This window comes from Lepidochelys kempii, chromosome 12 (assembly GCF_965140265.1).
Source record: "Lepidochelys kempii isolate rLepKem1 chromosome 12, rLepKem1.hap2, whole genome shotgun sequence".
Taxonomy (NCBI): domain Eukaryota; kingdom Metazoa; phylum Chordata; order Testudines; family Cheloniidae; genus Lepidochelys; species Lepidochelys kempii.
This window is the reverse complement of record NC_133267.1, coordinates 25,360,969-25,381,787: the sequence shown is the minus strand read 5'-3', so window position 1 is coordinate 25,381,787 and position 20,819 is coordinate 25,360,969. Positions and strand designations below refer to the sequence as shown.

The 20,819-nt window shown below is 40.7% G+C and overlaps 2 protein-coding genes across 5 annotated transcripts in view; one reads left to right on the top strand and one right to left on the bottom strand.

Moving 5' to 3' along the window:
• PDP2 (pyruvate dehydrogenase phosphatase catalytic subunit 2) overlaps positions 1-20,819 on the top strand; it is a 173,003-nt gene that overhangs the window by 119,995 nt on the left and 32,189 nt on the right. The window lies entirely within an intron of this gene.
• Positions 1-20,819, bottom strand: part of CDH16 (cadherin 16) — a 62,040-nt gene that overhangs the window by 40,358 nt on the left and 863 nt on the right. For 3 of the 4 annotated variants that reach the window (XM_073307926.1, XM_073307924.1, XM_073307923.1), the window contains exons 2-6: positions 12,590-12,647; positions 8,897-8,983; positions 6,181-6,321; positions 4,115-4,253; positions 10-168 (exon numbers count right to left, since the gene is read on the bottom strand). In XM_073307926.1, the coding sequence (XP_073164027.1) occupies positions 10-168; positions 4,115-4,253; positions 6,181-6,321; positions 8,897-8,983; positions 12,590-12,647 (584 nt within the window). Of the gene's footprint in view, positions 1-9; positions 169-4,114; positions 4,254-6,180; positions 6,322-8,896; positions 8,984-12,589; positions 12,648-18,786; positions 18,869-20,819 lie in introns of those variants that run through there. The other variant, XM_073307927.1, reaches the window with a different exon arrangement.

Sequence of the window (20,819 nt, the reverse complement as noted above, 5' to 3'; positions counted from 1 at the left end):
GTATCTTACCTTCTGCAGATAATGAAATACCCCCTGTCCTTGAATCTACCTGGAACATATTCTCTGAGGGTTGGCTTGGAGTCTGAGTGAGGATTTTATACCGTAGATCAGCATTTGGTGTGGAAGGGTCATCCAAGTCAATAGCACTGACACTCATGAAAGACGTTCCTGGATTTAGAAAGATCACAGATTGGGTTTGGTGGCACAAAGGTTTATCTAAAAAAACATTTTAATTCAACATGAAAAATGCTTTCTATCGCAGAATTTCAATTCTCCTTCCTTAGCTTGACTCTTCCCATCTATAACCAATTTAACTGTGTTGTGACTATAGACATTTTATACATGAATTACTTTTTTTTCATGTGAAGGTGACAGCGTAAGTATAGGTTTCAGAGTAACAGCCGTGTTAGTCTGTATTCGCAAAAAGAAAAGGAGTACTTGTGGCACCTTAGAGACTAACCAATTTATTTGAGCATGAGCTTTCGTGAGCTACAGCTCACTTCATCGGATGCATGCCGTGAGAGAACCTGGATTTGTGCAGGAAATGGCCCAACTTTATTATCATGCACATTGTGTAAAGAGTTGTCACTTTGGATGGGCTATCACCAGCAGGAGAGTGAATTTGTGTGCGGGGGTGGAGGGTGAGAAAACCTGGATTTGTGCTGGAAATGGCCCACCTGATGATCACTTTAGATAAGCTATTACCAGCAGGACAGTGGGGTGGGAGGAGGTATTTTTTCATATTCTCTGTGTATAAATAAAGTCTGCTGCAGTTTCCATGGCATGCATCCGATGAAGTGAGCTGTAGCTCACGAAAGCTCATGCTCAAATAAATTGGTTAGTCTCTAAGGTGCCACAAGTACTCCTTTTCTTTTAGCGTAAGTATAGTGTGTTTAACTTCTCCTCCGTTGCTTTATTTAACCTGGCTTTGGGTATTCACGCTAGTATAATAATTTCTTTTGTAAACTTACATCAATTAAGATTTTAAATCCCATGGATCCTTCAGATGGCTACCATATATGAGCTGGAATAATAAATGCTTTGCAGTTGTGTAGCACCTTCTACACAAGGTACTTGGAGTGCTGTACAACCAATGAGTTAAACCTCGCAACATTCCTTAGGATCCCTGTTTTACAGGTTCTGTGTTTCCAGCCCACACTGTAGTTGGTGTTTTTCTTAAAGCACCGACCCCTGGAAGCGTTTGATCAGGTGAGACTCTCAGCTTTCAGTGGGGAAAAAATAAAATGTCTAGCATGCATGGTGGCCAAGACAAGTTTGAAAATGTGACCTAAGTGCACCCTAAAGGCTCAGAAACTGGAAGGCAAATATAACCCTGCACACACCCAGTATTATTATTTATTATTATTTTATTTTTAATCTTGTGATTTTTAAGACAATCTCATTCTTTTTGAGGCCTGACGCAAAAACACCAGAGCTGACTATCTTTAAGCAGTGGTCAAACTAGAGCCAAGTTCTGCCCTGGTTTTACCCCTTGTGTAAGTGGGGTAATACAGAGAGTGGAGAGCAGGAATTGGTTCATGGATTATACAATCAGTATTCATAAAGTGCTGATGTCACACTGTCATCACAGTCATTTGGCGGGTTAACAAACACAGACAGACATTGACAGAGACCCAACCTCCTGCCCACTGACCTAGCTCCCTTCCTGGATAAGTCATAATGATGGTCCAATAATGTCTTTAAGGATCATTCCCGGGGATGAGCGGTGCGAGCTATCTGACTCTATACTTCTGCTATGTTCCTGTTACCGTGTAGTGGGGGAAACTATAGTAGCATAAGGGTTAACAGTTGGACTAATAAAAATGAGAAAGTAGAACCAGGAAAGTGCTGTTTGGTTAAATGCCAGTAATGCATTCGGATTGCAGTAGTTTAGTTCTCTGCCTGTTTTCCTCAGTCCTCAGTTTTTGTGACAAATTGTAGCATATGACAAGTACCCATTAAAACTCATTTAGTCTTCACACTATGAAACCTGTTACTGCGGCATGAGATTGCTTCCATGTCTCTCGCAATCATATGGAAATGCACTCCAAACTTTTTATAACATTCTACAATACAAAGAATGCTGCTGTCAAGAATCCACTCCTGGGATATGATACAAAGCAACACAACCAAAGCAACCCAAATGAATGCATTGAGGAAGCTGTCACACTTAAGGCAACTACAGATTTAAGACAAAGAAATTATATTATTAATTAAGGGCCTTATTCTCCTCTTATTTACACCTGCTTTACAGCAATATAAGCCAATGGAGTTCAATGGAGCTACAGCTGATTTTCAGTAGTGTAAGTACCACTGCCTCTTAGCTGGTGTCCTGACTGACACCTGTATTAGCATAAAATGCTGCCTGTCTTAGATGGGAGCTTTTTTACACCCCCTTTGCTCTCAATTTGCAGGGGGTAAAGTCAGTGGAGAACCACCTCAGTGTTTACCCTAGATCCTCTTATGTATGTTAGGCAAGGATGAGCGGTGTTTTTTAAAACATGTTACCAAACACCCTTTTAAACTTTACTGTAGAAAGGACAAGGTGTATTTTAACACACATTAGCAGATAGAAGCGACCCATAAACTCCCCCTTTGGGGTTCACCTCAACCGGCTAACGTTAAAATACAACTTGCCCTGTCACCACTTGAAGCTTAAAATTTAATTTTTTTAAAAAAAATCTTCTCAAGACCAATCCTTATGCACCGAGGAGCCAGAACCATAAGTTAAAGTAGGGTGGGGGTTACTCCTACTTTGGCCTCAGTAGAGTGAATGTAGGTAGTGCTAAGGGAGTCTGTTCGTGTAAGGGGAACTCACTTACTCATCTTTTCTGATCTTGGCCCTCTCTGTGGTACTGGGCGAGCAATTTAGGCCTAAGTGTTCAGAAGTGTCCACTAATGTTGGATACCTCAGTTCAAGGTGCCTGATCTGGGACACTTACCCACTGTGTCTTGGTTTCACTCAGCTCTTCCATAGGGGAGTTGTGAGGTTTAATGTTTGCGAAGCACGTTGAGATCATCAGTTGAGAGGCTGTAAGCACAAAGTACCTCAACGTCTACCCCAAGGTATCACAGCTCATGAGATGTCCCAGTGCAACTTGCATGTACTCAGTGGAGATGCTGAGCCAAGGTGGGGTTGCACTAGTGTCTATGAGAGCTGAGTTTGGCCCCTGTTTCATAGAATCATAGAAATTTAGGGCTAGAAGGAACTTCAAGAGGTCATCTAGTCCAGCCCCTTGTCATCTCATGCCATCATGATGTATCTCTTGGAAGATATCTCATTTCACTGAGGTGCCTGACTTTGGAGGAAGTAAATTTTCAGGAAACCTTTCTCTGTGTTTCTGATAGTGTAGATCACATTAAAAGGTCTTTGTTGACACGAGGAGTTAGATGCATAGGCAGATTAAGTTGAAGGCTTAACCATGTCAAACTTTCTGACTCCCTGCAGGAAAGCCCTAAAATTACCTTGGGTTCCATTTTAAAAATGTTCTCTTTATGACTTTATGCTCAGCTAGACAATAACGTTTGTTGTTTAAAAATACGTTGTGAAGTTTATCTATAAAACTAATGATAGAACAGTCTAGCTTCTAAGATAGGCTCCTTTTAGCCTGCTTATCTCCTCCCTGACATTTCACTACTGAGCATCAGTGATCAGGAAGCTTTGTACTGACATCTGAAAGCAACTACACAGCAGCCCTGTGCAAAAGGCTATGGAACAAGCAGTCATGTGGTTTCTATATTTTCTCTCTTGTTTACTGCATATATATCGGCCAAATGGCAAATAAAAAGAATGTGCTAATCCCAAAGAGAAAGGCACTTAGCTTCTCACATCCACACGTATGGTTATGGTTATCTCTAAGGAGGGAAGCCATTTTGTACTTGTTCATTTTCCCTCTAGCTCCCTCGTCCTCAGAGAGCAGATAATCTCTGAGTTGTTTCTAATACAAACATGATACAATTTATATAAATGGATGGTCTTAAAAATGGAACATTTCATCAAATGTACCAAGATTAGCACATGCAGTGTATAAAGACCTTGGCATGAGTCAAGTGGCGGAGGAAAGTAACAATGAAACAGATCTTAACAGAAAGGAGTCAGGGAGGTCACTGTTACCTTGCTTTGTCCCTTTGCTAAGAATTCCAGGGAACATATCCTCAGTCAAGACTGGCATGTTGTCATTTTCATCTTTTACTGCTATTGTTATGGTTACAGGGTTAAAAACCAGCTGCTTCTCTTCATCTTTTACCGTCATCTGATTTTAAAAGAACACGTACTTCAATAGTACTCATTTGCACATGCTGCCTTTTAAGGTTAGTGTGAGGGTATGTGTACTGTTTCTGTAAATCTGTAACGTGAAGCCAAGAGGGAGGGGTGCTGAGGAAGGTTCTAGGCAGAAGCAGTGGGAAACTACAGTAGGTTTATTTAAAGTTCCTTGTTCAGTGTTAGAAGAAAGTTGTGATTCTTTACTGTTGTCACATGACAGTAAGATTAATATACCCTGTGTATACACCAGCCAGCTATGATTTCTTAGTGACAAATGTGATGCTCATTGTGGCCACCTCTGACTTCATTGCAGCAGTGGGGATTGGACCGAAATACTCCTGCACTGAAGGCACAGGCTACTAGCACTTGAACTGAAGGAGAATCTCCATTAGCTGTTAGCAGTATGGGGTCTATGACACTCAGACCAGTTCTCATTCTATCCAGTAGAGGGCAATACTCAAAATGCAACAGAAAGAAACAAAACATAACATAGAGGTTTATATGATAAAGAATGGTGACCTCTGGCTCAGTGCTGACATAGACAATATGCCTCTGGAGGCTGTGGGGAGAGGTTGATCGGAGACAGCTGCTGTACTTCTTTTTGTGAGGATGCAGTATACACTGCTCTTCTGTTGACTTAGGTCCCCAGCCAGTGCAGAAGGGGAAGGGGAGCACGGCCTTGCCTTCACTCCATGCGCCCCAGGCCTTTCAAGGTATTTTGCACCACTGTCACTAGTGCTAACAGCCCCTCAGGAAGCAGAAGTTTGGGGACTGTGGTTGTCCCTGACTAGGTGAACAATGGGAGAGAGTTCCTTGCACCCTCTTCTGCACCCAGACAGGGCTAGCCACAATCTGGCCCTGTGGGTTGTCCAGAAAGAAGGCTGTGTGGACAGACATCCTGATATCTGTATTAAATGGCATTCCCATTTCATATGCAGAAAACAGCCCAGCTCTTTTACTGCTGGGCAGTCTATTGAAATGATTGTCTAACTTCAGCTTGTCACAAATACACATTTACATCACCAAACCCCTGCGTGGGAAAAAGTACATTCTCTGCCCTACAGAAAACAGGCTTATGCATCAGCCACACTGGGAGGAGGTCTCTGGATCAGGGTTGAGGGATTAGAACAGCAGTGAGGGATGTTAGATACTTTTGATGAATCTGAAGAAGGATAAATAAAAACTCATGTTAGGAGCACAGCACATGTTAAAGAGAAGGGGATTGGGCCAGGAAGAACCAGCTGGAAGCAGCCCAGATGGTTTCTTAGGAAAGGCTAGATATGGTGCTGAGCTACTGTAACTTCTGTAGAACTCAGTGGAGGTTGTCAGTTCTCAACAGGTGCTCAGTAACCCACCAGATCTGGCCCAAACAGCTGTAAAAGGTGGTACAAAGTAAACTCATTGCGCCAGTAATAAATGTATTAATGCACAGTGCGCTAATGCAGTTTTGTAAGGCTCAGTGTGTAAACAGGACTCTGTACATAAGCTTTACTTTGTGTAAATGCTGAATCAACTGGAGCAGACTAGATTTAATGCATTTATTCTGTAAATGGATTCAAAGAAGAGTGACAGACCCTCATGGAGTCAGAAACAAGGAGGACACAGTCTCGGCCCCCAAGTCCAGGGCCATTAGTTATTTAATTCAAATTTAGGCACCTAAATGAATGGCCTAAATGATTTCAGAGGGGCTGAGAGCACCCATAGCTTCTGTTTATTTCCATGGGAGTTTGCCAGTGTAAGGGCTGAATAAAAACTGAGGGAAGGTCTTAGGAATTTGTCCTTGAGTTTTTTCCTTTTGGTGTCTGGCAATATTTACTGCCAACAGAACAAATGGCATTAATGGTATTAGACAGCTGGGGGATGTGTAGTAGGGCAGTGCGATGAGATGGGGCTTGTGCCATTGGAATGTGCCATACCTGAAGGGTGTAGAAAGCTTGTTTCTCCCGGTCCAGCGGTCTATTGACGTACAGAATGCCAGACTCTGGATCTATTCCAAATAGGCCTTCTTCATTTCCAGCCAACTGAATGTCAACCTGGCCATTGAGCGTGATGTTTATCTGAAGTTGGAAATCAGGTAATCAAGGGAGTATTTTAGTGCAAAGCAAAAAGGGAGAAAACATTTTACTCCTAATAGATGCATCTTATTTTCCATTTGGGGTTCACAGATACTAATACTCAAACCGTGATGCCTGCCATTTTTAATAGCTGGCCACCAAGGGCCATTAATTCTTCTTAGTTCATGCTCAGATTCCACGGATACTCATGGAAGTTCACCACTCCACATGGCCCAAACAGCACAACACATCTGTGGGGCAGGCAGAAGTTGGGGAGGTTTTTTACCACTGGATACCAGGAGAGTATTGTCATCTGGAAGTGACATTTGTATCTGGGAGAGTTTTGAATCCCCAGGTTCCACTTTCAAAATGGGAGGCTGTGGTGAGCTAGCAAGTCGGAAAGGCAGAGGGGCACACTGGGGAATGATGCAAATGAAGAAGGCTCTGCTCTTCTGACAGGGGAGCTCTTGTGTAGCCCAACACTCGACATGTATCCAGGAATGGCCTTCCCCACCATGGACCCAGAGCAATCCTCATTTGCAAATTCACACTAGTCAGATGGGGATTCTGGCTGGGGGACGATGTTAAACAGTTGCATGGTTTTAAATTGATATTTGTTTTTAATTTCTTTTGCTTTTTGGCTCCTGTTCTGGTACTACTACAAATTCTTATTCTTTATATAGAGCTGCACATGGACATGGCACTGTGCAACAGCTGATCTGTGTCGAACAAATAAACCCCTGTCTCAAGAAGAAGAAGAATATCTAGCTCTTATATAGCACTTTTCATCCATAGATCTCAAAATGCAGGGCTTAAAATCTGAAGATACAAACAAGAATAATACACAGATAAACCCAGAGTCCAGTCACTAAGGGCCTCATTCTTTCTTTACTTACTCAGGCAAAACATCCAGTGACTTTAGGGGACATTTTGCCTAAGTAGGAAATTCAGGATTAGCTTGAATGCTTCAAGAAACAAGTACATTTTGTAAGTTTTTTCAAGGAGGAGGCATCTTGACACACAATAAGATAATGAGTTTATTATTCTCTAATTATTCTGATAAAAATTGGGGGACAGATTTTCAGTCTTCAAAAATATGCCTACAAATATTTGCAGGCATATCCATTTGCATGCATAAAACTTGAATTTGCACACACAACTGGACAGTTGTGCATTCAGACAGCCCCATGACCATTACATGTTGCACATGCAAGGCTTATTTTTTCAGGCCCTCTGAAAATTTGACCCTTAATATTTTTATTTTTAAAAATGTCTCTGTCCCTGGCACCAATCCATGTGTCCATGCCCTTAGAAGGTACCAGCTCTGGAAAGTGGTACTGCTGTTACTATCGACAAAGTAGTTCTTTGTCACCAAAGATTCAGGCCTGGAAATACCCATATTTTTGTGCTGATACTGGCTTTATCTTTACTGACTATCAAAGCTGACTTTAAAGCATCCTAGTTGGTGGTGCAGAGAACAGCAGCCATAAAATGGCTTGAAGTCAATTTAAGTACAGACTGAGTCACAGAAAACACTTATTAAATGGCAGATGGTGCTTGTGACTATGAAAGAAAATGCTATTCTAACAGAGATCAATTATTGAATTCAAACAGGTTATTATTAATTAAAAAAAAAACAAATGCAACTATCAGTGATAGTTTCTGGTCCTGTTTTGTTTCAGTAAAGCGCTCTCTGACTTTTGTGTTAAAATTACTTAGCTTTTTATTTTCTTATACAGTTTTGTCTTTTCCCCATTTCTAGGGAATGACTTTTTGGAATCCATTAATCAGAAGAATATCTATATGGCATTGGATTATTTAAAATACACATTTAACCTGAGTGACTACAGTAAATGGTGTTTACTTACAGATTCGGGTCAGCGTTTTTTATCTTCATCAAACATTATGCAAGCTTTCAACCCCTTGTTTTTTAGTTGAAACATTTTCAGTTTTTTATTTTTTGCTAAAAATTTAGACATTTCCATGGGAAATTTTAACATTTTTTTTCATAAAATTAACAACAAAAAATAGAAAATTTCTATTATTGAGTTCTCTGCTCTTTAGGCAAATTAAAATGAATCAAATCTTTCCCTTTTGTTGTTCACATTGAACTCCCAATTTCAAACCAGTTCACTAACACAAGACATGGCTGAAATAGTTAATCACTATGGAGCAAAAAACAGATTGCCAAAAACAAATATATTCAATTCAATATATATTTATATCATGACAATGGCTGTCTCCTGTGTTTCCTGGATACTCTGAGGATGGAAGAGAGCTAGTAGGGATTAGAAAGCAGACAGAAAACAAAGAGTTAAATTGACTTTTCTATATATAGCAAAAAAGTTCTATTATACAATGGCCCATTGGTAGAGGGCATAGTAGTCTGACTCTCCTCTTCGTCATGCCAGTTTTGCCCCGGCATGACTCCATTAATTTTGGTGGAGATACTCCAGATTTTCACCAATGAACATGAGGATCAGGCCAATGAAATCTTGATTAGGTCTTTAGCTCAAGTTTAAAGTATTTTACCATTTGTCACCTTGTTGGTTGTATAAAACAGTATTTATATTCCTACCTTCTTCAGATACAGTGGGAATGAACCACCATAATTTTCAGGTACCTCAATGTGTTCTTCACTGCCAGTGGGAAAACAGTGGAAAACCTGTGAAAGAGGATTTAGCCTCTTAGTTTTGTCAAAAGCAAATGAAAATATTTCTTAATTTAATTTTTCTCCTGACAGCATGTCCCTTGCTTTAAGATCATGGCCCAGATTCTGATCTCATTGATACCAATGTGACTCCATAGAAGTTAGTGGAGTTACTCTGGATTTACACCAGTGTAAAGAGATTAGTGGGGTTCAGTGTCCTCAGTGAGAATAAATGTGAATGCAGTGTCTGTAAGGTGTTACTCTAATCCGTCTCTGCTCATAAGAGATGTGAAGCTGATATGGAAATGGCAATCATTTTGCTATAAGTTAACAAACTAAATAGACCAGCCTATTACATATCCATCTTCCTTTATGGTCACTGTCAGCGGCCTGACACAGAACAGCTAGTCTCAGCCAAGGTTCAACCTGCTTCTAGCAGCAAGTAGGATAAGGTAGTAGGTTCTCATATAGGACCTGATTTTGAAAGGTGCTGAGAGCCCACAACTTCCATTGCAATCAGTGGAGCTGTGTGCTCTCAACACCTCTTAGTATTAGCTTTTGGTCACTATGATCCTAGCTCCCTAGCCTGACAACAGAACCAGAAACTGCTTCTCTCCCCCTCCCCTGCCCTTAAAGTAGTAGCTTGCAATTGCAACACAGTCCTCAATATACCACAATAAATGTTTTGAAGACCTCTTCATTGTCAGAGCTGTCAGCTATCATGATGATGAATATAATGCCTAGATTGACAGATGTCAGAGTAGCCTTGTACACGACTTTTCCTTTGTTGTATTTTACAGACTTCATGGATTCCATCTTATATAAAATGCAAAACAGGAAAACTCTGAATATGGCTATAAACACACCTTGCTCAGTCTGTTTAGTTAATATGATGTCATCAGAACTGCTTGCTATGCATAGCATTGTTTCTCAGTACTGGTGTAGCAGTTTCTTCAGTATAAAATTTCTCTGTGAAATTGGGTCCATATGTGTGTTTTATAATCTGTGTGTGTGTGTACATAGAGTATATGCCATCCTACAGAAACTGAAATCACAAGTAACACCCTTTTATTTATTTGATAATTAGAATTAACAAATTATATATGCAATAGAAACTGAGAAAGGAATATACACTATTACTGCTCATTATTCTAATACAGAGACATAAAAGGTATAGCCAAATCTTGAATCTCAGAGAACTGTATTGTAATGTACACTGCTACTCTAATGGATGGTGAATGTATTACAAAAAAATCCAAAAAAGTACAAATGATTCACAGAACAGTAATATAAAAAAATCCTCATCTAAATTATGAGAGGGAAAGAAAGCCTTGAGTAGGCAGGGACCGCTCTTATAACCCTTCACAAACACACAGAACATTTCCTGCTGAATACAGGAGTACTAATAACTAGAGATGGGGAGAAGTCACCAAGCATGTGTCTCTTTGGTACTAATGTCTAGATATCAATACCTAACATCAAGAGATGTCAGTGAAGTAAATATTCTTCCATTGGAAGTGCATGTGTGTGTGTGTGTGTGTGTGTGTGTGTGAGAGAGAGAGAGAGAGAGAGAGAGAATAAGTTTTGTCAGTGTGTGTGTAAGAGAGATTTATTTTAACCTCTATAAGCTCTACATCATTAACCTCCTGCAGTGTTTCGTACTTGTGTCCATACTTCTCTACTCTTGTTGTGTCATTTTCCTTATCAACTTGTTCTCTTTCTACATAATTATACAACAGATGCATTAGTAAGTGCACCTTGGTCAAATGCATTATGGATTTATTGTGTTCAAAGCATTCATAATCATATTTAGCTCCTCTGCTCATGATGTATACACGTGTGGCAGTTCACAATATGCTTCAGGAATAGGTTCAAATTAAACTTCTTCCCATGCCCCACAAATAGTGTTTGCAAAGCTAAGGGTTCTTCCGAGCCAGTAATATGGGGAGATTTGTGTCATAATATCATGGGCCAAACAACATCACATCACAATACAGCACTGTAACATTATGGTTGCTAACCCCAAATTCATGGAAGTTTGGGTTCAGTTTGCTACTGTTTAGAACTCAGCCTGTTCTGGTGAGACTGGATTCCAGTCCTTCCCAAACCATCCACCTGGCCATAACCAACTTCATGAGTTGGTAAATGTGGCAATGATGAGGAGCTATGGCTTCAGCATTTGTAGGCGTGGATAAGAGTTGTGTTGGAAGATGTGTTCGGTAGGCTTCACAATTAGGACTTTTTTTTTTGTTATAGATACTGCTGCATATCCAGAACTAAGCTCTCTGGGTCACATCTTCTGCTGCATTGCATCTTGTGTATGTAATACCGACACACCCCTGTTGTCAGTGGGTGGGTAGCATTTTACACACCCCTGTTGTCAGTGGGCAGGACCTCTGGAACTAAATGCATGAGCTAAAAGCCATATGGCTGTTAGCTAAGGCTGTAGAAGAGACTCATTAATCTCTCTCTCTAAGTGGTCTCATTGTCATAGATGGGACAGAATGCCACACTCTGGAGGTGTGTGGGTTACATACTTCCCCTAGCTGAGGAAGCACATGCCGAGCTTCAGAGACTTCCCCAGTTGAAATCCCAGACAAGCCCCCACTTGTAATACCAACAGATCCCAGTCATCGTCAGGTGGGATCGAACCTGGGCCCTCTAAGCTAAATGCATGAGCCTCTACTGCATGGGCTAAAAGCCATGTGCCTGATAGCTAAGGCTGTAGAGCAGACTCATTAATCTCTCTGTCTCTTTCTAAGTGATCTTGGTGCCACTAGATGGGACAGAACTCCACACCCAGGAGGCGTGTGGGTTACATGTAGCCATTTACACCTGAGTGCAGTATTTCTGATTTGGTAGCATTTTACACCCACTTTGTACAATGGCTTCACTAGGTGCACGACAGTGAAGAATCAGGCCCTGCACACTTCATCTGATCTAACTTACCTCAGTGTAAACTTGACTGAGTGGGTAGCTCCTAACTGAGACCTGATTCAGCAAGATTGTTAAGTATGTGTTTAACTTTAAGCACATGAATAGGGGGACTAGTCATGTGGGACAGCTCCTGTACTTAAAGTTAGTCATATGCTTAAGATTTTGCTGCACTGGGGCCTTACATTGGTAAGCAAGGTCAGAATCAGCCCCAATAGGTGTTGCCGAGCCAGAAATGTCTCTAGACCCAGTAATAAAGAATCTAATTTCTGTTTCTTCTCTTATTAAAAGGCAGAGCCCAGATTTATGGCATAAGAAATCTACCCTGCACTTTGCATCATAGGAGTTTAGAAACAATGGGGAGTGGATGGGTGGGGAATTACAAAATTGTTCTTAAAGCTAAAAGTTGTTGTTTTATTTAATTGACGTATATAAATGTTAGTTTTGGAGTTTAATATTGCTTTCCTCTTTGTCCTTAAGAACTATATCCGATACTTTATGATAGAATATTGTATTAGTTTACATTCATTCTGTTATAAGTGCCTTTTATTGTCTGACTTCTAGGTTATTTAGTATATGGAGTCTTGCAGTACGTACCATAGTAAAGTTATTAACATAAGCAATGCATGAATGTTCATAGAAACCTAATATGCAATACAAGCACGATGTGTAAAATATATCACTCACTTGAATAACGGAAGAGCAGACAATCAGTAGCCAGACAGGAAACATGCATTTAGACACCCTAAAGTTAAATGAAAGAAACCACATGAGTTGGAATTCACTTAAGAAAAAATCTTTTTTCCCCCCTGACTTAAATTCTCTGTTTTGCCTCTGCAATCACATAGCAAGATAAAATTGATATGGTGAAACATGGTTATAATACATATCTGAGCCCGTTTGAAATAAAGTCAGGGACCTAGAAATACACAGGACCTGACCGGGAAATATGTAGATTGCATAGCATCTAATGTAGAACTGGCAGATGTTTCTAATGTAATAGAAGGTACTATATGATACAGCTGGTCACCCCCATTTTTGAAGTTATGTATTAAATCTATCTATGATTATCCATTAAACGTTTGAATGTATGTTGATATGACTGGAGTACGAAGCTCTGCACCTAACCACAGAAGAGTTTCAGAGCTAGCAGAATTAAAGCAAGCTCCCCACAAATTACTGTCAATGCCTCTCAGCCTGGCCCTGCATGGACCACCCCCACAGGAAGGAGGGCAGTCCTAAGCCTCCTCTCTGGGACTGCCAACAAGCATTGCACTTGTTACAGTGACTTTTGTGATGCTGACACCTTTCGAGACCACCAAACCTATTTCATTCAGTTAGTAATGACTTTCAATCTGTGCTGACCCAAGTCAGATTTCAGTCAGTGACATCATAGCAGGTTCTGTTGTTGCTGCTGCTGTTATTTTCACAGGGCTGAGAGGCCCAAATCCAAGGGGGCCTGTTGTGTTAGGTAATGCTTATGTGTAAAGAAAGAAGTGCCAGGGCTTAAGCGAAACAAAATGGCATCCTCCGCATCACATGACCTCGCACTCACCTTAAGTGCAAGGTCACGCCTTGCATGCAGTGTAGAATTGCATGCCTTACTAAATGCCACTGATGGAAGAGGTACCGGAGCTGTGCCCAGCATGAAAAGAGGGGCCAGGGCTGAGCCCCGGCAAGCCTCAGCACAAATTAATCCCTGATGCTAGGTAGAGCACAAATACATAGCGAGAGATAGTTCCTGCCCAGAAGATGCTGCAGAGATGATAATGGGTGGGAGGGCAAACAGCGAAGTGAAGTGACTCACTCCAGATCACTCAACAGGTCAGTGGCAAAACCAGTAACAGAACCCAGGACCCCCAGTCCAGTGCCAGTGGATGTGCTGGCCATCTGGCCCCTATACTTCTGATTACTCAAAGCTTCACTGAAAGATTTTTGTTTCTTTAACTATTTAAAATAAACTTGGTGTCCGCAACACTTTTTTGTTTTGGTGAGGTTCAGCCAAAGAATGGATCATCAGAAGCGCAACACAATGGTTTGATACCCCAAGACAAACCATTGTAAAGGAAGTATCTTGCTAGAAAGCTCTTAAATTAGCCCTTTTTTGTTTGGTCACTTAAAACAATGGAATTTTGGCCTTGTGCTTTATTATTGTTTTGTGTGTCGATGTATTTTAAAGGACCTACAAAGAGGTTAAAATATAGTTGTGCCCTTGTTGCGTCTTTCTGTTGTTTAAAGAAGACTTGAAAGGAGTTCTTAAAGCACTTTTTTCTTCTTTGCTTTTCACAGCAGAAATAGGTCTTGATTCCCTGTCTTTGCTGGAATGCTACTTGTATGACTGGAGAACTAGTTGGATTATAACTTCACAAGACTGAACCCTGAGCAATTTAACAGAGAAGGGATTTTTAGTCAGGCTGTTTTAAAATTGTTTCCTTAGTTTTATTAACACCTATTTAACTCGAAATTCTTGCAAACACTTGAGAGGAAAGCTCTCTTTGTTAACTAGTCTCTTCTCCTTCAAAGCACAACTGAGAAAGCTCCTACTCAAGTCCAAAGAATTAAGTAGTAGATAAACCAAAACCAAGACTTAATATTCCTGATGTTTCTAATGAAAAAATACAAAGCAGAAAATTTTTAAAAAAACTTTCAAGCCTTCTTTATGCAACATAAAGAATCAAAAAGAGGCACAAACGCATTTTTTCTTCTGTAGGTCACCTTTAACATAATCCTACAGTATGCTTATTTTCTCTCTCCCTGAATCCAAATAACTGGAGCTGGTAGTAGGCCTCTTACTATGCTAGGTTAATTCACTTCAGGAAAATACTGGCTCACACAAGCTCAACCTGCCTTAAATACACTGCTCATGTTTCACATTAATTTACTTGCAGACCCTCAATCCAAAAATTAAGCAGAAGACCAAAACAAAAACAAAAAACCAAACAAATACCAAAACAAACAAACAAACATCAAAACAAGGGTGCCAGGATTTCTAAGCTCTTATTTGTGGTTTCTAAAAAGTTTTGCCTCCGTCCAAGGCTGGGAGTTTTAATCTAATGTAAAGATAACACGTTAATATTTTCAGTGTTCTAAACCTTGAATATTGCTAAACAGAAATATTTGAAAGAGGGTAAATACTTATAAGGAATCTCAGCTAACAAGGGAGGCTGGTATTGCTAGTGAGGTTGGAATGCTAATGTGCAAGATTGTTATAGCATAATAGCCCTTAAGGTAGATTAAGTGATGGTACTGTGGGCACAAATTGGACAGATTGAGCCCAATTCTCAGTTACCTCCAAGAAAGATAAAGGGGTTGCAGGGTGTAACCAAGTTGTTCTTATTCTACACATGTTAGAAATATCAAATATTAAAATAACAAAATAATTATGAATAACAAATACATTTCTTATCCACAAATAAACCCACTATTAAGAACATAAGAACATAAGAATGGCCATACTGGGTCAGACCAAAGGTCCATCCAGCCCAGTATCCTGTCTAGGACATTTGGGCTTAATAAAATGTTTAAGTTTATTAAAAGACAAACAGCAAGGGAATAAAAAGCGGGGGGGGGGAGGGGAAATGATTCTTCAAAAGCCAGTTGTGATTTGCTGTTCGGCTCAGTGTGAGAAACTTGGTGTATTTGTATCCCTGATGTACAATATTTTAAAATAGTTGACAGTTCCCAGGGTACAGGGCACCAAACCCAACAGCAGATGAATCATTTTAATTTCTTCTGTTTTTATATGTGTACTGGACATGGTACGTGATTATTCGATCCCTGTTTCCTGATGCCTTTAAATCTATTATTTATCAGGGAAGGAATATTGGATTGAACACTGAGAAGAGTAATGCCAAAAGAGAAAGAACAAGCTGATAACAAAATTAATCACAAGGGCACTAATCCAGCAAAACCCTAACTCTTGTGCTTTAATTTAAGTACTATTGACTCTTATATAAGTAAAGTTAAACACCCGTGTAAGTGTTTGCTGGATCAGGTCAAATTAAATTCTTTTGCATGTTAATTTTAGTTTGGATTTTTTGGTTGTTCAGTAAATGGTAGCTTGGTATGTCCTGGTCCTGCAAACACTTAGACATAACTTTACTCACATGCATAGTGCTGTTGAATTCAGTGGGACTATTCATGTGAGTAAAGTTAAGCAGTGCATATGGTACATCTTTGCAGGATTGGGGCCTTAGTTTCCATTTTTAATCAAATAAAGCCAAGAGCTTTACAAAAAGAAAAGGAGTACTTGTGGCACCTTAGAGACTAAAAAATTTATTTGAGCATAAGCTTTCGTGAGCTACAGCTCACTTCATCGGATGCATGCAGTGGAAAATAGAGTGGGGAGATGTTATATACACAGAGAACATGAAACAATGGGTGTTACCCTACACACTGTAACAAGAGTTAAGGTGAGCTATTACCAGCAGAAGAGTGGGGGGAGAGGGGACCTTTTGTAGTGATAATCAAGGTGGGCCATTTCCAGCAGTTGACAAGAACATGTGAGGAACAGTGGGGGGAGGGAGAAATAAACATGGGGAAATAGTTTTACTTTGTGTAATGACACATCCACTCCCAGACTTTAGTCAAGCCTAAGTTAATTGTATCCAGTTTGCAAATTAATTCCAATTCAGCAGTCTCTCATTGGAGTCTGTTTTTGAAGTTTTTTTGTTGAAGTATTGCCACTTTTAGGTCTGTAATTGAGTGACCAAAGAGACTGAAGTGTTCTCTGACTGGTTTTTGAATGTTATAATTCTTGACATCTGATTTGTGTCCATTTATTCTTTTACGTAAAGACTGTCCAGTTTGACCAATGTACATGGCAGAGGGGCATTGCTGGCACATGATGGCATATATCACATTGGTAGATGTGCAGGTGAACGAGCTTTACAGTAGTTTTTGTTTTTCTACTAGACATAGAAACTTAGTTTCATATTTAGATCATTCAAATATTCAAGATTGCTGCAACAAAACTAATCAACAAATCTTTGCTGGGTTCATTTTCTGGGTTGCTCTGTTTGGGTGCATGCATCTGTCAAAACATTCTTGTCCAAAACACAGAGCAAAAAGAAGTAACAGATGCTTCCTATTCATAAGTTCATCTCTTTCCTCATTTTCACAACCCCCTCCCCCTGAAAAGGGCTTTGAGATTGAATACACCCAATCCTGCAAGGAATGCAAAATCAGGTTTTATTACATCTGGGACTGCAAGGAAAATATAGGATCATTGGGTGATGTTCTGGCCCCATTGAAATTAAGGCAAAACACTCACTAGCTACAAAGAGGCCAGGATTTTACCTACTTTATTTTTTCATCATTGGTCCCTGTCATGGCTTGCCAGCCCTTTAAGGCAAGCTGAGCTCAGCTTTGCCCATGATTTAGCAGCTATCCCTCACTTGTGAGCTAGCAAAATAAGAGCTAATTAGTGGTCCCAGCTGAGTGTAATGGTGCTTAATTTGAAAGGATGACCCCAGTAAGTGGTGCTGAAGCAGCGTGAGCACTGTTTAAACAGAGATGGGAGCTCAGGAATACCCTGAGATAGTCAGGCTGTCACCCACAGGGCCTGCTAAAGGAGAGAAAGACTCACAGGGATCAGAGTAGGTTCCTGTGGGGAACTCTGTGATGGGTCCTAAATGAAGTGGGGAGATCATCAAAGGTAAACTGCTGGAGTCCCTGGCAAAGGGAAGCAGCTGGGGAAGAAGCAAGATAAGAGAGGCTCTGCAGGGGCCAGGAAAAGGGGTGGAGAAGCCCAGGACTTCAGTGGTACCTGAGTAGGGCAGAAGAACGATTAGTCTGAGCATTTGATTTGGACTTTAAGTTGGATCTTTTTTGTTACTCCAGATGGGGAGTACATTGTTGTGTGACTTGGCCAGAGGGCTGAGCTACAGAACTCCTATAGAGGGAGTGAGGAGAAGACAGTGGCTGGGACTGGCCATTACAGCCAAGGAAGTGCCCACTGAGGTATAAGTGGTATAAGTATAAGAAACAAAGTTCCCTGAAACATGGCGCCCAGGCGTGAGGGGCGACCCTAGAGGTGAGGGCAGATATATACACACCTGGGACAAAATTCTAAATGATATGGGATTACTTTATACCATAAAATCTCTAAAATCTTCATAAATCAGAGTGTGTGATATACTGCAGCTCTGTCAAACTTTTCTTTCCTTTCTTTTTCCAAATGGTAGTGAGTGAGAACATATCCATCTCTCCAGTTAGAACATTGGTGATGCCCTAAGATCCAATTTAGGTCTACCATAGGTTGTCCTCTCTCCTAATGAAGCGCAACTGGTACACTTCATAATGTACTGAATCACTGTGAAGAGTTAATAAAGGAAGGTTTGGGTGTAAGGAGAAAAAAAAATGTAGACCAAATTCTACTCTGAAGTCGACAGGGTCCCTCTTGATTTACTCTGGTGTAATTTGGAACAGCAGTGAATTAAAGAACATAAGAACGGCCATACTGGGTCAGACCAAAGGTCCATCTAGCCCAGTATCCTGTCTTCCGACAGTGGCCAATGCCAGGTGCCCCAGAGGGAATGAACAGAACAGGCAATCATCAAGTGATCCATCCCATTGCCCGTTTCCCAGCTACTGGTAAACAGAGGCTAGGCCCACTGTCCCTGCCCATCCTGGCTAATAGCCATTGACGGACCTATCCTCTATGAATTTATCTAGTTCTTTTTATTAACTGAGTTTATTTTCTCTCAAGTGAAAATGGACACTTTCTACTAATTATTGCAAAAATCCTCAGTGTTGCCAACCCCAAATGTTTAAAAATCATGAGTCAGGAACCAAAATATTATGAGATTCAAATTATTTATTTATTTTGGTATGTCTAAGAGTAATTGTGATTGTGTGAGGGAGGGGATTGGGGTTTTTTGCACCTTTTGAGGTTCATTCAAGTCACATTTTCATGCTTTTCTCTGCATCCATAGGTCTAGAAAGCTGTGTGTCTCACAAATCACTTGTTTCCAGGAGCTGGGGCCTCAAGGAAACCATCATGTATTGCCAGACTCCTGAAAAAATAGGAAGAGTTGGCAACCCTGACTCCCCTAATGTTGAATCATGGCCTAGTTCTCCTTTGTAAAGTTCAGTCCCCCATTACATTCATTTGCTGAGTTGATGATTTAACTATTTCTTCATGATTTTTTAACTATTTTAATGTACCATGCAGAACTATATTTGCAGTGAATATTCTGAGAAACAATGTTTAATTTGGTATAGATTAATTTTAAGTTCTCCTCCTTGTCCTGGTGATGTGTACCTGATAAATCCTCCCCTTTCCACACCCCCATAAAAAAGGATTAGGGTAAAATAAAAGCAGCAATTTGGTGACGCAGGACAGGGGTAAAAAATGAAGTATCCTAGCCTTGTTCAGACTTTCCCCAGACTGATACCTGCAGGTTTTGGTTTTATTCCAGGTCAAAATATAATGCCTGGTCCTGCAAACATACCCATATAGTCACAAGAGTGCTACTTACACAAACTGCCTCATTAGGCCAAATGCTGCTTTCGGTTACCCCATTGCACAGCATGAGTACAGCCCTAAACTTGCAAAGATTTAAACACGTTTAACTTCATGCACAGTGGGTAGTCCCATTGATACAGTGCATGAGGTTAAGCATGTTTTTGTCTTTCCAGGATCAGGACCTAAATCGACTGATTTACCTTGGTTTTACTAGAAGCAGGGTTTGGTCAATTACTTCAATGAGATTACTTGCATGAGCACTACTCACAGGAGTAAGGAGCTGCAGGATAGGGGCATACATTTTGAAATAAGGTTATTCCTTTCCCTGTCACTGCCCAGATAATGATGTTAAAAGAGTAAATAATATTAGGATTTTAGCTGAGCTCTTTCTTGTTCATCCTTGTGGAAAAATCTAAAGTTGAAAGAAACAGGAAAATTAAAATGCTCTGCATCTACTTAGTCCATTATGCACCCAGTGACCCTAACAAGCCACATTCAGGGTCATGTAAAATGTTGAAGATGTTTGTACGGTTTTGACAGCTTTCCTCACAACCAACTAAAGATGAATTCAAGGTAAAGTCTAGGAAGAGGCCTAAACTTCATCACAAAGATTTACAAACCTGATCTGGAATTTGTTCCCTGAAATGGATGTTAGTAACCCATTGAGTCTTAGTTAAACCTCTATCCTGCCTGTTTGGAAAATGAGCCTTGCAATCAGTGAATTAAAAATAGCTTGTTGTTTCTTAGGGGGCCCTTTGAAATACGCAGTATAGGAAACCTCCCGCAATGCATGATGCTGTGAAGAAAAAAATTATCTGGCAACATCAAGCCCCCTCATTCGCTTGCTCTCAGTCAAAGCTCCCATCATTTGTCTGAGCTAAATCCAGACCCTGGCTTATGCAGCGGTAAGGGATATATAAGCTCCTTATAACTGTGTAAAGCAGCTGCACTCCAGACTGATGAATCCTTCAGTGGGTGCATGAGGGTGGGGCAAGGGGGACCAGTGCCTGCTGGGAGTAGCTCAAGGGCGAGGCATTAATGCAAGCCACCCTTTTATTTCCTGTCCCCAACCCAAGCAAGCTCCGTGTGTATCCAAGCCTGCTCCATGGGTTAGCAGAAAAAAGTAACCTCTGCCCTGGACTGGGTCCAAGGCTGTATATTTTTGAATATGGTGTTGGGAACAGGGGAATCTGCAGTCGTCTTATACCCCTGACTGATTGCCTTCAGAGGGGTATTCTACTGCCTATTGGTCCACTTGTTCCTTCCCTGTCCATGAAACAATATCTCTGGGGCTGGGGTGAAGCCAGAAGGCTGATTGCTGCATGGACACTTGAGTCCATCTCCTGCATGGACACATCAGGCTGTCATAGCCCCCACATACCATGTCTGTTGTCACTCTCCCCCTCCCCTTCCGCCCGCCCCCCATGGTTACCCAGTGCTCAGTCAGGT